This window comes from Rana temporaria, chromosome 5 (genome assembly GCF_905171775.1).
Source record: "Rana temporaria chromosome 5, aRanTem1.1, whole genome shotgun sequence".
NCBI lineage: Eukaryota > Metazoa > Chordata > Amphibia > Anura > Ranidae > Rana > Rana temporaria.
In genome coordinates this window covers 70,030,907-70,042,949 of record NC_053493.1, presented here as the reverse complement: position 1 = coordinate 70,042,949, position 12,043 = coordinate 70,030,907, and the positions used below count along the sequence as shown (strand labels likewise).

The window sequence follows — 12,043 nt, the reverse complement described above, 5'->3', positions numbered from 1 at the left end:
ACTGCATTTCCCATCACGTCCTTTCCCAATGAAATGATTTGGAAGTGCAGGGAAATATGCCCAATGTGGTCAAAGTCCTCAAATAAAATCTAATAAACGTAGCCCTTACCAATACGTTTTGAGCTTTTAACCAGACACCTGTTCCACATGCTTGTTTCAGGTCAATAAATCACCAAGCTGGAAAAGCAAGCCTAAGGCCCTGGAGCCTACACCTGTAAAATCAAGTCAACAATAGAAGTTGCAATTTTCTGTCTTGCCAGATTATCTTAACATAAGTATAAGTAGAAGGTGACAATCATCGGTTCAGAGTTGACAAAGCAGAACACAGTTCGCTATATAAAAAATATGACAATTCAATAAGTTAAAGCGGCGTTCTGCCCCCCTGTCTCTAAAAATGAAAAGTCAGCAGCTACACATACTGCTTCAAAGCCGAAGCCCTACTGAGCATGCGCGAATCGCGCCGCGCTCTTACTGGTCTGGTAGCAGGGGAAGGAGGAGGAGGGGGCCGAACTTGTGACGTACCTCGCCGCGAGGTCTGACGAAGTGGAGACAGGGTACCTCTCAAAAACAGGTACCCATTCCCCCCCCAAAACGCGGCACCGGGGGGAGGGAGGGGGAATCAGATAAAAAGAAGTTCTACTTCTGGGTGGATCTCCGCTTTAAAAGAAATAAGCTGAACCATTTATATTTCCTCTTAATTTCTTTACAGAAGTATGTGGGAAATGTCCCCGAAACATAAAATAGGATCATTGAAGTTTGGCTTCATGCACGAAAGGAAATTTTGTCGTCAAGGAACATATGAATGTTTCCATTCTCTGAAAGAACTTTAGGCATTTTAGTAGAACATCGCAGTATATTTTCTGCTTTGGAAAGCCAACACTCTAAAAACGTTCCTAAAAACGTGGAAGCAAAAATGAGTAAACCTGGCTAGAATTTGGAACGAAAATTTGTTGGGAAAAAAAAAAAAAAAAAAAAGGAGGTTCTACAATGGTTTGCTTTGCTACTCATGATTGGGTCAAATCCACGTTAGTTTTCAACCGTATTGACGAAAACATTTGAAGGAGCGGGATGGAATATTTTCCTCTAACACATTTCAAACAGTGATTATGGTCTTCGTTCAGTAAAGTCCAGTCATTCTAAAATCAGATGTTAAAAAGAACGTTCATATGATTTTTCCTAAGAATTTTTCCTTAAATACTATCCATCTATAGCCAGCTTTAGACACTGTGCGGCCTTGCATCTCTAGATGCTCAGTGCAGTTTCCTCAGAGGATAATATCTCTGTTTGGGTTTACTCCTGGTCTTTTAGTTTTCTCCCACTATAGAAAACATATGGACAGGTTAATCAGCTTCCAACCCAAGAGGCCCTACGCACCCCCCCCCCCCCCCTACTCAAATAGACGTTCTCAAAATTACATTATCTGTTAAAGACAAAACATTCTAATAAGCCTGCCAAAAACTGTAAATATCTCCTTGGTTGTGAAAGATAAAAAGGAAGAAAAGCTGCTTCTACAGACTGCTCCTAGAAGAGCACACTATCCACCATTGTTCTCAGACAAATGACATGATGAAGAATGCTGAGAACACTCAACACCATCATTCCTTCATTGTGAAATGGAGGAGTCCCCGTCCCTCTTATCTCATTATAAATGGGGAATCCAGAATGGAGGAAAATATTTGCTCCAAGACAGAAGAGCACAGGCTCCGAGGGGGAACACAGGCTCCGAGGGGGAACCACCAGGCTCCGAGGGGGAACCACCAGGCTCCGAGGGGGAAGCACCAGGCTCCGAGGGGGAAGCACCAGGCTCCGAGGGGGAAGCACCAGGCTCCGAGGGGGAAGCACCAGGCTCCGAGGGGGAAGCACCAGGCTCCGAGGGGGAAGCACCAGGCTCCGAGGGGGAAGCACCAGGCTCCGAGGGGGAAGCACCAGGCTCCGAGGGGGAAGCACCAGGCTCCGAGGGGGAAGCACAAGGCTCCGAGGGGGAAGCACAAGGCTCCGAGGGGGAAGCACAAGGCTCCGAGGGGGAAGCACAAGGCTCCGAGGGGGAAGCACAAGGCTCTGAGGGGGAAGCACAAGGCTCTGAGGGGAGCTTCTTTAAATTGGCAAAGGTGTCCAAACTAACTCTTTGGAAGTTAATCAATGGAGGAGCCGACTCATGTTCAGCCATAAAAAGGATGTCAGCCCTGAGGTGCCCCAATGGATCCAATACCTCTGGCTGAAGACCAATGTTTATTACTTTTCATAATATATAAAATAAAGCTAAAGAGTTTCTCTACTTTTAAAGGGTTAAACTATGTCATAGTTCCTCCATTTTGCTGATTGCACCAGAAATGCAATGCGATTTCCATTTTATACAACGAGAGGACCTGGAGGGCACAAACACTATAAAAACATGGAGACATGTTTTCTACAGGTCCACTTTGCATCCTAAATAGACCGTCATAAAAAAAAACTGCAGATGAACCTCAGATACTGAGAGGTGCCTGCACTGTACATATCTGTAGTTATGGACCAAGCCTAATGCCGCGTACACACGGTCGTTTTTATTGTGATGAAAAAAAAATGACATTTTTAAAAACGTCATTTAAAATGACCGTGTGTGGGGAAAACGTCGTTTTATGTCTTCTGAAAAACGACAAAAAATTTTTTTTCGAACATGCTTCAATTTTTTATGTCGTTTTTTGTGTCATAAAAAATGATCGTGTGTAGGCTAAAACAACGTTTAAAATGACGTTTTTAAACCCGCGCATGCTCAGAAGAAAGTTATGATGCAAGCTTTAATGGAACAGAGTGCCGCCGTACGTGCTGAACGTAACCGCGCTTTGCTAGAGCATTTAAAAAAATAAAAAACAAACAATGGTGTGTAGGCAACGTCGTTTTTTAAAATGAAGTTTGAAAAACGTCGTTTTTTTCATGCTAAAAAAATGACTTTTTCATCACAAAAAACGACCGTGTGTACGCGGCATTAGAGATTCTAAAGGCCCGCACACACTATCTGATTTTTCCGACAACAATTGTGTGATAGAAGGGTTTTTGTCGAATAATCCGACCGTTTGTACTCTCCATCGGACAATTGTCAGAATTTCCAACAGCAAAATGTTAATGTTGGATAGCATGCTCTCAAATTTTCCGACAACAAATGTGTTCTGTCGGATTATCCGATCGTGTGTACACAAGTCCATCAGACTGAACCAATACTAACCATAAGACAACATTAGCAGAAGTTGCCCAAAGGATGGCGCTAAAGAGCAGAATACCACGTTGTTTCATAAAATGTTGGCTGAAAAAGTTCCGTCGTCTATATGCATAACAAGTTCACGGCCAACGCCCTTGGCACAAAATTCCACGCATTTGTCCGATGGAAATACGATTTTATGTACGAGGCCGTCCGACTTTTGGCCGTGTGTACTGGGCTTTACTGGCAGTTTTGGAGGCTACTGCAGTTACCTCTAGATGTCTGCATTTACCTGAAGAAAATCATTTTAAGCTCCATATACTAACTGACAATCCATTTTCTGTACTGGATACACTTACACTATATTACCAAAAGTACTGGGACGTCTGCCTTTATGTGCACATGAACTTTAATGGCGTCTTAGTCCATAGGGTTCAATAATGAGTTGGCCCACCCTTTGCAGCTTCAACTCTTCTGGGAAGGCTGTCCACAAGGTTTAGGAGTGTGTCTATGGGAATGTTTGACCTTTCTTCCAGAACACATTTGTGAGGTCAGGCACTGATGTAGACGAGAAGGCCTGGCTCGCAGTCTCCGCTCTAATTCATCCCAAATATGTTCTATCGGGTTGAGGTCAGGACTCTGTGCAGGACAGTCACGTTCCTCCACCCCAAACTCGCTCATCCATGCCTTTATGAACCTTGCTTTGTGCACTGGTCCAAATCATTTGGTGGAGGGGAGGATTATGATGCGAGGTTGTTTTTCAGGGATTGGGCTTGGCCCCTTTGTTCCAGTGACGGGAACTCCTAAAATGTCAGCATACCAACACATTTTGGCAAATCTCATGCTCCCAACTTTGTGGGAACAGTTTGGGGGTGGCCCCTTCCTTTTCCAACATGACTGCACACCAGTGCACAAACACGTTCAATAAAAACATGGATGAGAGAGTTTGGGTTGGAGGAACGTGACTGGCCTGCACAGAGTCCTGACCTCAACCCGACAGAACACCTTTGGGATGAACTAGAGCAGAGACTTTAAGTCAAGCCTATTCAACCAATATCAGTGCCTGATCTCACAAATGTGCTTCTGGAAGAATAGTCAAACATTCCCATAGACCAGGCGAGGGCAAACTCGGCCCTCCAGCTGTTTTGAAACTACAAGTCCCATGAGACATTGCAAGACCCTGACAATCACAGGCATGACTACTAGAGGCAGAGGCATGATGGGATTTGCAGTTTCACCACAGCTGGAGGGTCGAGATTGCCCACCCCTGCCATAGTCACACTCCTAAACCTTGTGGACAGCCTTCCCAGAAGAGTTGAAGCTGTTATAGATGCAAAGGGTGGACCAACTCAATATTGAACCCTACGGACTAAAGCCTGGTACACAAGATCGGATTTTCTGCGGACAAAGCATAGGACTTTTGTCCGAAGGGCATTGGCCAGAAACTTGTATTGCATACAAATGGCAACAAATCGTTGGCCAAACACAAAACTACGTGTTTTTTCAGCTCTTTAGCGCCACCCTTTGGGCAACTTCTGCTAATGTTGCGTTATGGTGAGCATTGCTTCTGAGCATGCGTGTTTGTACTTTGGAGTTTTTTTCCGATGGACTTGTGTACACACGATCGGATAATCCGACAACACACATTTGTTGGCAATCAGTCAGTAAATGAACTTCTGTACTTTACTAGCAGGTAAAGCGAAGGTTCACCCAAAAGAACAACACCATCGGATCACATTCCTTACAGTACAAACATGTTCAATAGACACATCATTTTTTATGTTGTAATTACCGTAGTAGAGCTGGTTGAATTGCGACTTCCCGGTTTTCACTCCCGCGGGTGTAGGTGTCGCTACTCCTTTGCCCGGCGCCGCAATGTAATCTGGGAGTTCTCCGCAATGTCTCCTGGGAGTACAGTGTCATGCTTCCCAGGAGACATTGCTCTACGCCGCCCAGCGAAATACCATCACAACGGGGCGTGAACTATCAATGACGCCGCCCGTTGTGATGGCAACAAGGAAGCCGACGGTGCTACTCGTAAACACTGCGCATGCGCGAGCAACAGCGGTGAATGCTGAGAGATTAGCATTCGCCGCTTCCAGGAAGTCATCGCTTGTGGGCTTCACAATGCCCACAAGCAAAATGGAAACTGCCCAACACGAATTTTAACTTCTTCAGACCCGGGCCATTGTAAAAAGATGGCCACAAGGTGGCTCTACAATGCCGGGAGGCCGTCTTTTTCTGCCTCGGGTCCGCCAGGTACCCGTGATGGGCAGGGATGTGGATCTCTGTGTGTAAACACAGAGATGCATGCCCTGTCAGGGAGAGGAGACCGATGCTGTGTCCCTTGTACATAGGGACACTGATCGGTCACCTCCCCCAGACAGTCCCCTACCCCCACAGTAAGAATCACTCCCAAGGTACACATTTAACCCCTTCCTCGCCGCCTAGTGTTAACCTCTTCCCTGCCAGTCACATTTATACAGTAATCAGTGCATATTTATAGCACTGTTCGCTGTATAAATGTGAATGGTCCCAAAAAATGTGTCAAAAGTGTCCGCCGCAATATCGCAGTCCAGACAAAAATCGCAGATAACCGCCATTACTAGTAAGAAAAAGAATTTAAAAAAAATTCAGAATTCTATACCCTATTTTGTAGCCGCTATAACTTTTGCGCAAACCAATCACTATACGCTTATTGAGAAAAATAAATAAAAAATTCTTACCTAAAATATGTAGAAGAATACGTATCGGCCTAAACTGGGGCAAAAAAAAAAAAAACGCAGAGGTGATCAAATACCATCAAAGAAAGCGCTATTTGTAAAAAAAAAAAAAAAAAAAAGGGATGTCAATTTTGTTTGGGAGCCACGTCGCACGACCGCACAATTTTAATTTAAAGCGCGACAGTGCAAAAAGCTGAAATTTCGCCTGGGCAGGAAGGGGGTATATGTGCCCAGTAAGCAAGTGGTTAAAAGTTCTCCTTTTAGACGAAAACGAACAGGGGACATTTAAATACACCAAACAGGTGATTAGTACTTTGTATTGGGAAACCACATTGAATGCTCCAAATAACAAAAAAAAAAAAAAAAAGGGGGGGGGGTGGATTAGCCACGGAACCTCCGCTTGGTAAGATCTTTTGGGAGAAAATAACGCAGTCTATCCCAGTGATTGGGAACCTCGGCACCTCGGATGTTTTGAAACTACATTTCCCATGATGCTCATGCACTCTGCAGTGTAGTAAAGCATCATGGGAAATGTAGTTCCAAAACACCTGAGGTGCCCAGGTTCACCATCACTGGTCTATCCTATTCTGCCAAGGCCTCTATTTACGTGCTATATTTTTTCTGACTCTATACTGCATTGCATGTGTGACGGGTCTTGGATCCAACTCCCACCTCAGCAACATCTGTATTTGCTCGGAGAGATGCCTTGGTTTTGAGTGGACTTCCTTCCTGTTTGATAGCATACCAGAAGGTAAGTGTATGTGGGTGTAACTGCAGGAGGGTAGACAGCCTGAAGCTAAAGGGAAGGTTTTGTTGGTTGTGCAAAGTGCGGTCTGTAAAGTATGTCATCACCACATTACTGATTAAAAGAAGTCCTGTGCATGGTGTACACTGTGCTTAGGTGGACACGCTGATGTTTGGGCGCAGATAAAAGTGAAACTACAGAAAATCATGTTATACTTGGCAGCTGCCAGGCTCTAACACCTCGCTGTCTCCAATGAGCTCATCTAATGTGGCAGCGTCACACCCTGTACAGTCTACATCAGGGGTAGGCAACCTCAGCCCTCCAGCTGTTTTAAAACTACAAGTCCCATGAGACATTGTCAAAGTTTTGCAATCACAGGCATGACTGCTAGAATCAGAGGCATGATGGGATTTGTAGTTTCACCACAGCTGGAGTGCCAAGGTTGTCTAGATATTTAGCCGACAATCCCCGAACATACAAGAGGAGCATTTATCTAAAGAGAACCCCAACCCCATGCTGCGTGACTCACCAACTACCATCACATACCTGCCAGCTGCCAAATGACGCAATACACATCATACCATATGGTAGCAATCATAAAATAATAAACCAAATTCCAAACGACCATCAACATTACGGCCTGTCCCAAAACTTTCTATTTGCTTTTCAGATATTGAAGTCAATTCTCTGGTGTACACATGTGACATGAAGAGCCTGGCGTAGAAGTGTGCGGGGAAAGAATTGGGCAGAATCCAAAACAATTCGAAGTGAGTGACTAATTCTTGAGATATCCCGAAGCACAACTCCCTCCATTCCTCCTCATCATGAGGAGACGTTTCCACAATGGAGGGGGATGGACAGACAGCTCAGCACTCTAATAGAAGCAGCGTCTGCATTCAGATATCGATCCGCCTCATACAGAAAAGGTCTTCTGGCCCATGGGTTGTAATCATGTGACAGAATCCAATGCTCCATTTCTCACTCATGACAACCTCCTCTGTGGGGGGGAGGGGGGGGTAACACAACCCCCTACAAGCCCAGCAGTGCAGTTATGTGCCCTCTCCTCCAACACAAGCCATCATAGGCTCACCTAGGAATGCTGCGATTTAACCCTTGCAATACTCAGCCACAGACAAGCCCTAATCCTCCCAAAGGACAGACCTGCAGAACAAGCTTGTAAACGAAGGCCAGGCTAGCCTGCAGGGGTTATTTTGGGCTACCATGGACGCTCACGTCTACAACAATACAACAACTCCTACCTAGTTTGGAAAGCCGTCAATCACTGGGCTCTATAAATAAGAAAACAAAACCCGGGGGAAAGAGGTGCCGTTACCTACAGCAAAGCATCCAATTCTAATGTCAATTTTGCTAAATAAAAGCTAGCATCCTATTGGTTAGCATGAGAAACTGCCCTGTATTTCCATGTGCCATGCTCACCGTAATTTCAGTTCTCTTTTATGGGTAAGACAATGACAGCCAAGCCCATACCTGGACCAGCAGGAAAAACATGCCACCTCACTTGTTGGCACTGCCCACACACAGTATGGCTGCTCAGGTGTTGCAGAACTAGAAGTCCCAGAATGTCCTGCCAGCCAGATGTGGTCCTGTCACCATATGTGTCAATCACCACACCACCAATAAGCAGAACACCACCCAGGGATATAGATATTCCCTGCTTCCCTTTCATTTGTGCATGCCTGGTTGAGTAGTAGGTCTCTAGAGGGCTTCAATACATCTGTGAATGCGCACACACTCATAAGTTTTGCTGCCAGAAACCAGCGTAGGGGCTTTTCGACCTGTATGCACCTGCACAGGAAAACCCTGCACTATGGTAGATGTCTCTGCCATACAAAAAAAAAGACCTGTGGGTACATTAAGCACGTGTGAAATCTTGCACCCCGTATGAAAACGTAGAGGAACCCAGGAGGCAGAGGAGCCGGACAACATTAGATGCAGGAGGGGCAACAGAATAAAAAGTTAGTAAACATATACACACACACTAAAATAGAAATATATTATATATATATATGCCATTCCTTTCCAAGTCCTCCTGGACAAAGTACTCCTAACAGTCCCTGATGAAGGGGGAAGCGCCTGAACACCCCCGAAACGCCTTGGATTTGTGTATATTTTTAAAACTGGGATAAACCTGTATGTGGACTAAAAACATCAGGATGTGGCGCTTCAGTTTGTAGTCGTCCACTTTCTCCAGTCACAGGTCAGGGGGTGGTGGAGCCCTTTCTGGTTTGCAGGCAGTCCATTGTCTGGACCATCCACCTCCTAATAAAGGGTATTAAAGGGCAATTTCACCTTTTCCAAAAAAATGTCCTATGCAGTCAAGGGGCCCCAGTATAAATTATATATATATATATATATATATATATATATATATATATATATATATATATATATATATATATATATATATATTATATAAATAAAATAGGATTTTTGTACTCACCATAAAATCCATTTCTCTTCCATTCATGGACGGACACGGCAGCATTGACCTTAGGGTTATATACCTTCCTTCTAGGAGAGAGTCTCTCTCTCAGAAGGAAAGGTATATAACCCTAAGGTCAATGCTGCTGTGTCCGTCCATGAACGGAAGAGAAAAAGCTTTGTAAAACGTTTGTTCAAATTTTACCGCTCTCCAGCCAGCCGAGTGCTTCTAAAGTCAAAATGTTTCTTGCCTATAGTTCTACTTTTAAAGTAAAACGTTTGGAGGGTTATATCCCCTGTCAGATTTCATTTTGCCACCTGTGTCCCGTTGGAGATTTCCCGTTATTTTCTGTCCCATAGCCAAACAGGAAGTGATAGGAATTCCCTGAAAATTAAGGGAATTCCTTGGGGACCCCCAGGTCACCAGAACTAGTGTCCCCACTGGAAAAATGTCCTCTATTACTTTTCTGGGGACAACCCAAAATGTGGGATTTTCTTTTACTTTAACCCTAGGTTCACATTGCTGTGGGTTAGAAACTCAGCAATGCAGTTCGAATTCGGGGAGCGATTTGACAGAAGTCTGTGTGGGTTCCTGCACAGGGGTCTATTGAAAAATCGCACCTGAAGTCGCCAAAAGTAGTGCAGGAACTACTTTTGGGAATCGATGCAGCACCGCAAAGTCGGCGTCGCACCGATTCGGGCGGTGCAATTGCAGGCAATAGCTGCCGATTTGGCATGCGATTTGACATGCCAAATCGGACCAATGTGAATCTAGGCTCAATAACGGTAAACAGGACACACAGAGAGGGTGAATCTCCCTAACGGGGGCACAGACAGCAGTAAAAACTGACAGGTGATCTAATCCCTCTCCACTCTATCCAAAACTTGCTTTGCCTTTAGTTATACTTTAATGCATTCCCGGCAGTAACCTCTTTGTGCCGGTGATATGCATACATGCGTCCTCTCAGTGGATAGAACAGAGAGCGACGACTGACAGTCAACAGCTCTCTGCTTGGGAAGCCCTGAGAACTTAGTGATCGGTGGGGTTAGATCGCTCAGTTCTCAGTGTTAGAGATGTTGGGGGACAGATGCTGCATCCACCTAGGGAAGTATAAATCTGCAAAAAAAACAAACTTCTCTTTAAAAAAGGTATCGAAGGCCCCACTAACTGCTCCTCTCCTGGGTGCGGCGCACTCTATTCACTTCACGGTCTCATAGGAGACAGTGCAGGCAGTAAGAGCCATAGGGTCCCTGCTGGGTCACACAGGACCGCGCACATTACGCTTCCGACATCTCGTTGGTTTGAATGGCTGCAAAATGCAACGCAATGCGGGAAAAAGCAGTGCAAGCAGACCTTTTTCTTAATCAGCGATGGCTGTAGAACACACCATTTTCTGCACTGTGTTTTGGTCTGAAAGGACACAGTGCAGAAGGAGCAGGGGGCGTGGCTTGAAGGTGCTGTGTGTGTCTATGGATGCACACAGCCCGGCTTGGGAGGACGCCCCCATGGCTGATAAGGGAGCGCACTCTGTGCAATATATTGGAAGTAGAACATATTTTATTATCAGTAAAGCCTGATGGGATACGGCGTCCTTTTGGGGAGCATGCAGATCGGCGCAGGTTTCGGGGCACAGCGGGTCAGGCGCAGGTTTCGGGGCACAGCGGGTCAGGCGCAGGTTTCGGGGCACCGCGGGTCAGGCGCAGGTTTCGGGGCACCGCGGGTCAGGCGCAGGTTTCGGGGCACCGCGGGTCAGGCGCAGGTTTCGGGGCACCGCGGGTCAGGCGCAGGTTTCGGCGCACAGCAGGGCAGGTTTCGGCGCACAGCGGGGCAGGCGCAGGTTGTGGCGCACAGCGGGGCAGGTTGTGGCGCACAGCGGGGCAGGTTGTGGCGCACAGCGGGGCAGGTTGTGGCGCACAGCGGGGCAGGTTGTGGCGCACAGCGGGGCAGGCGCAGGTTTCGGCGCACAGCGGGGCAGGCGCAGGTTTCGGCGCAGATCGTAGTCACTCACCCAGGCAGGTAGGTCGGCGGTGCCAATCTTCTGCTGGACCGTCTTCTCCTCGTTCTCCAGGAAGGCCAGCGCCCGGTGCCACCTGGAAGTCTTGCTGCCCCGGTTCTTCTTCCACCAGCTCAGGAAGAGAAGGGCCACCAGCAGCCAGCTGAAGCTCATCCCGAAGTAGCCCAGAACATACACCGGGAAGATCAGCACCAAAGTCTTAGCGAACTGATAGAAGAGAGCCGCAAAGTCCACACTGATCATCCCGGGCTCCTCGGGGGGCGCCACCGGGGCCGCTCCGGGGCTCTCAGACCCCTTCTGGCCGTCTGATTGGCTCATCCTGCCCCGCTCAGTGATCCGGCTCAGGCAGGAGACAGTCCGCTCTACTAGAAGGAATACAGAACACAGCGAGCCACCATGAGTCCGCTCCCTGCCCCCTCCAACGCCGTCCTCCTCCTCCGTACACACACACTGTTCACATACCCCCTGACACTACCATACACATCACACAGACTCCCTACACCCCGCCCCACACACCTCCAACCACTCACAGGACGCCTCCGCTGTGCTACGCCCCTCCCACCAACCAGCTACAGGATGTTCACAGGCACGGGCGAGGCTTTTTTTTTTATCAACCAGCTTTATTTGTAGACAGCACACTCGTACAACTCACTTTTCTGCAAGCCTATCCCGTGTCTGCGATCCGATCCATACAGCTGTATGTGTCATGTGGGCGGAGCTCACCACACAAAACTGCAAACAGAACTGTCCTTTTTACATTTATATTTCGTGTCTCTGTGAAATCACATTGCGCTTTTCTTCACACCTCACACATAGATAAGGTCATTGATTCCAATGGGTTGACCAATGCAGGACAAATGCAGCAAAGTAGCTCACGCCAGTGGCGTAGCGTGGGTTGTCAGCACCCGGGGCAAGTCAAGTCATTTGCACATCCTAACCCGGC

General features: G+C 46.9%; 1 protein-coding gene across 1 annotated transcript in view; it reads right to left on the bottom strand.

The window, feature by feature from the left end:
* Positions 1 to 11,579, bottom strand: part of ESYT2 (extended synaptotagmin 2) — a 168,926-nt gene extending 157,347 nt beyond the window's left edge. The window contains 1 exon segment of the mRNA XM_040352693.1: positions 11,095 to 11,579. Coding sequence (XP_040208627.1) covers positions 11,095 to 11,418 — 324 coding nt within the window. The 5' untranslated portion in view covers positions 11,419 to 11,579.
* Positions 11,580 to 12,043: the final 464 nt, after the last annotated feature.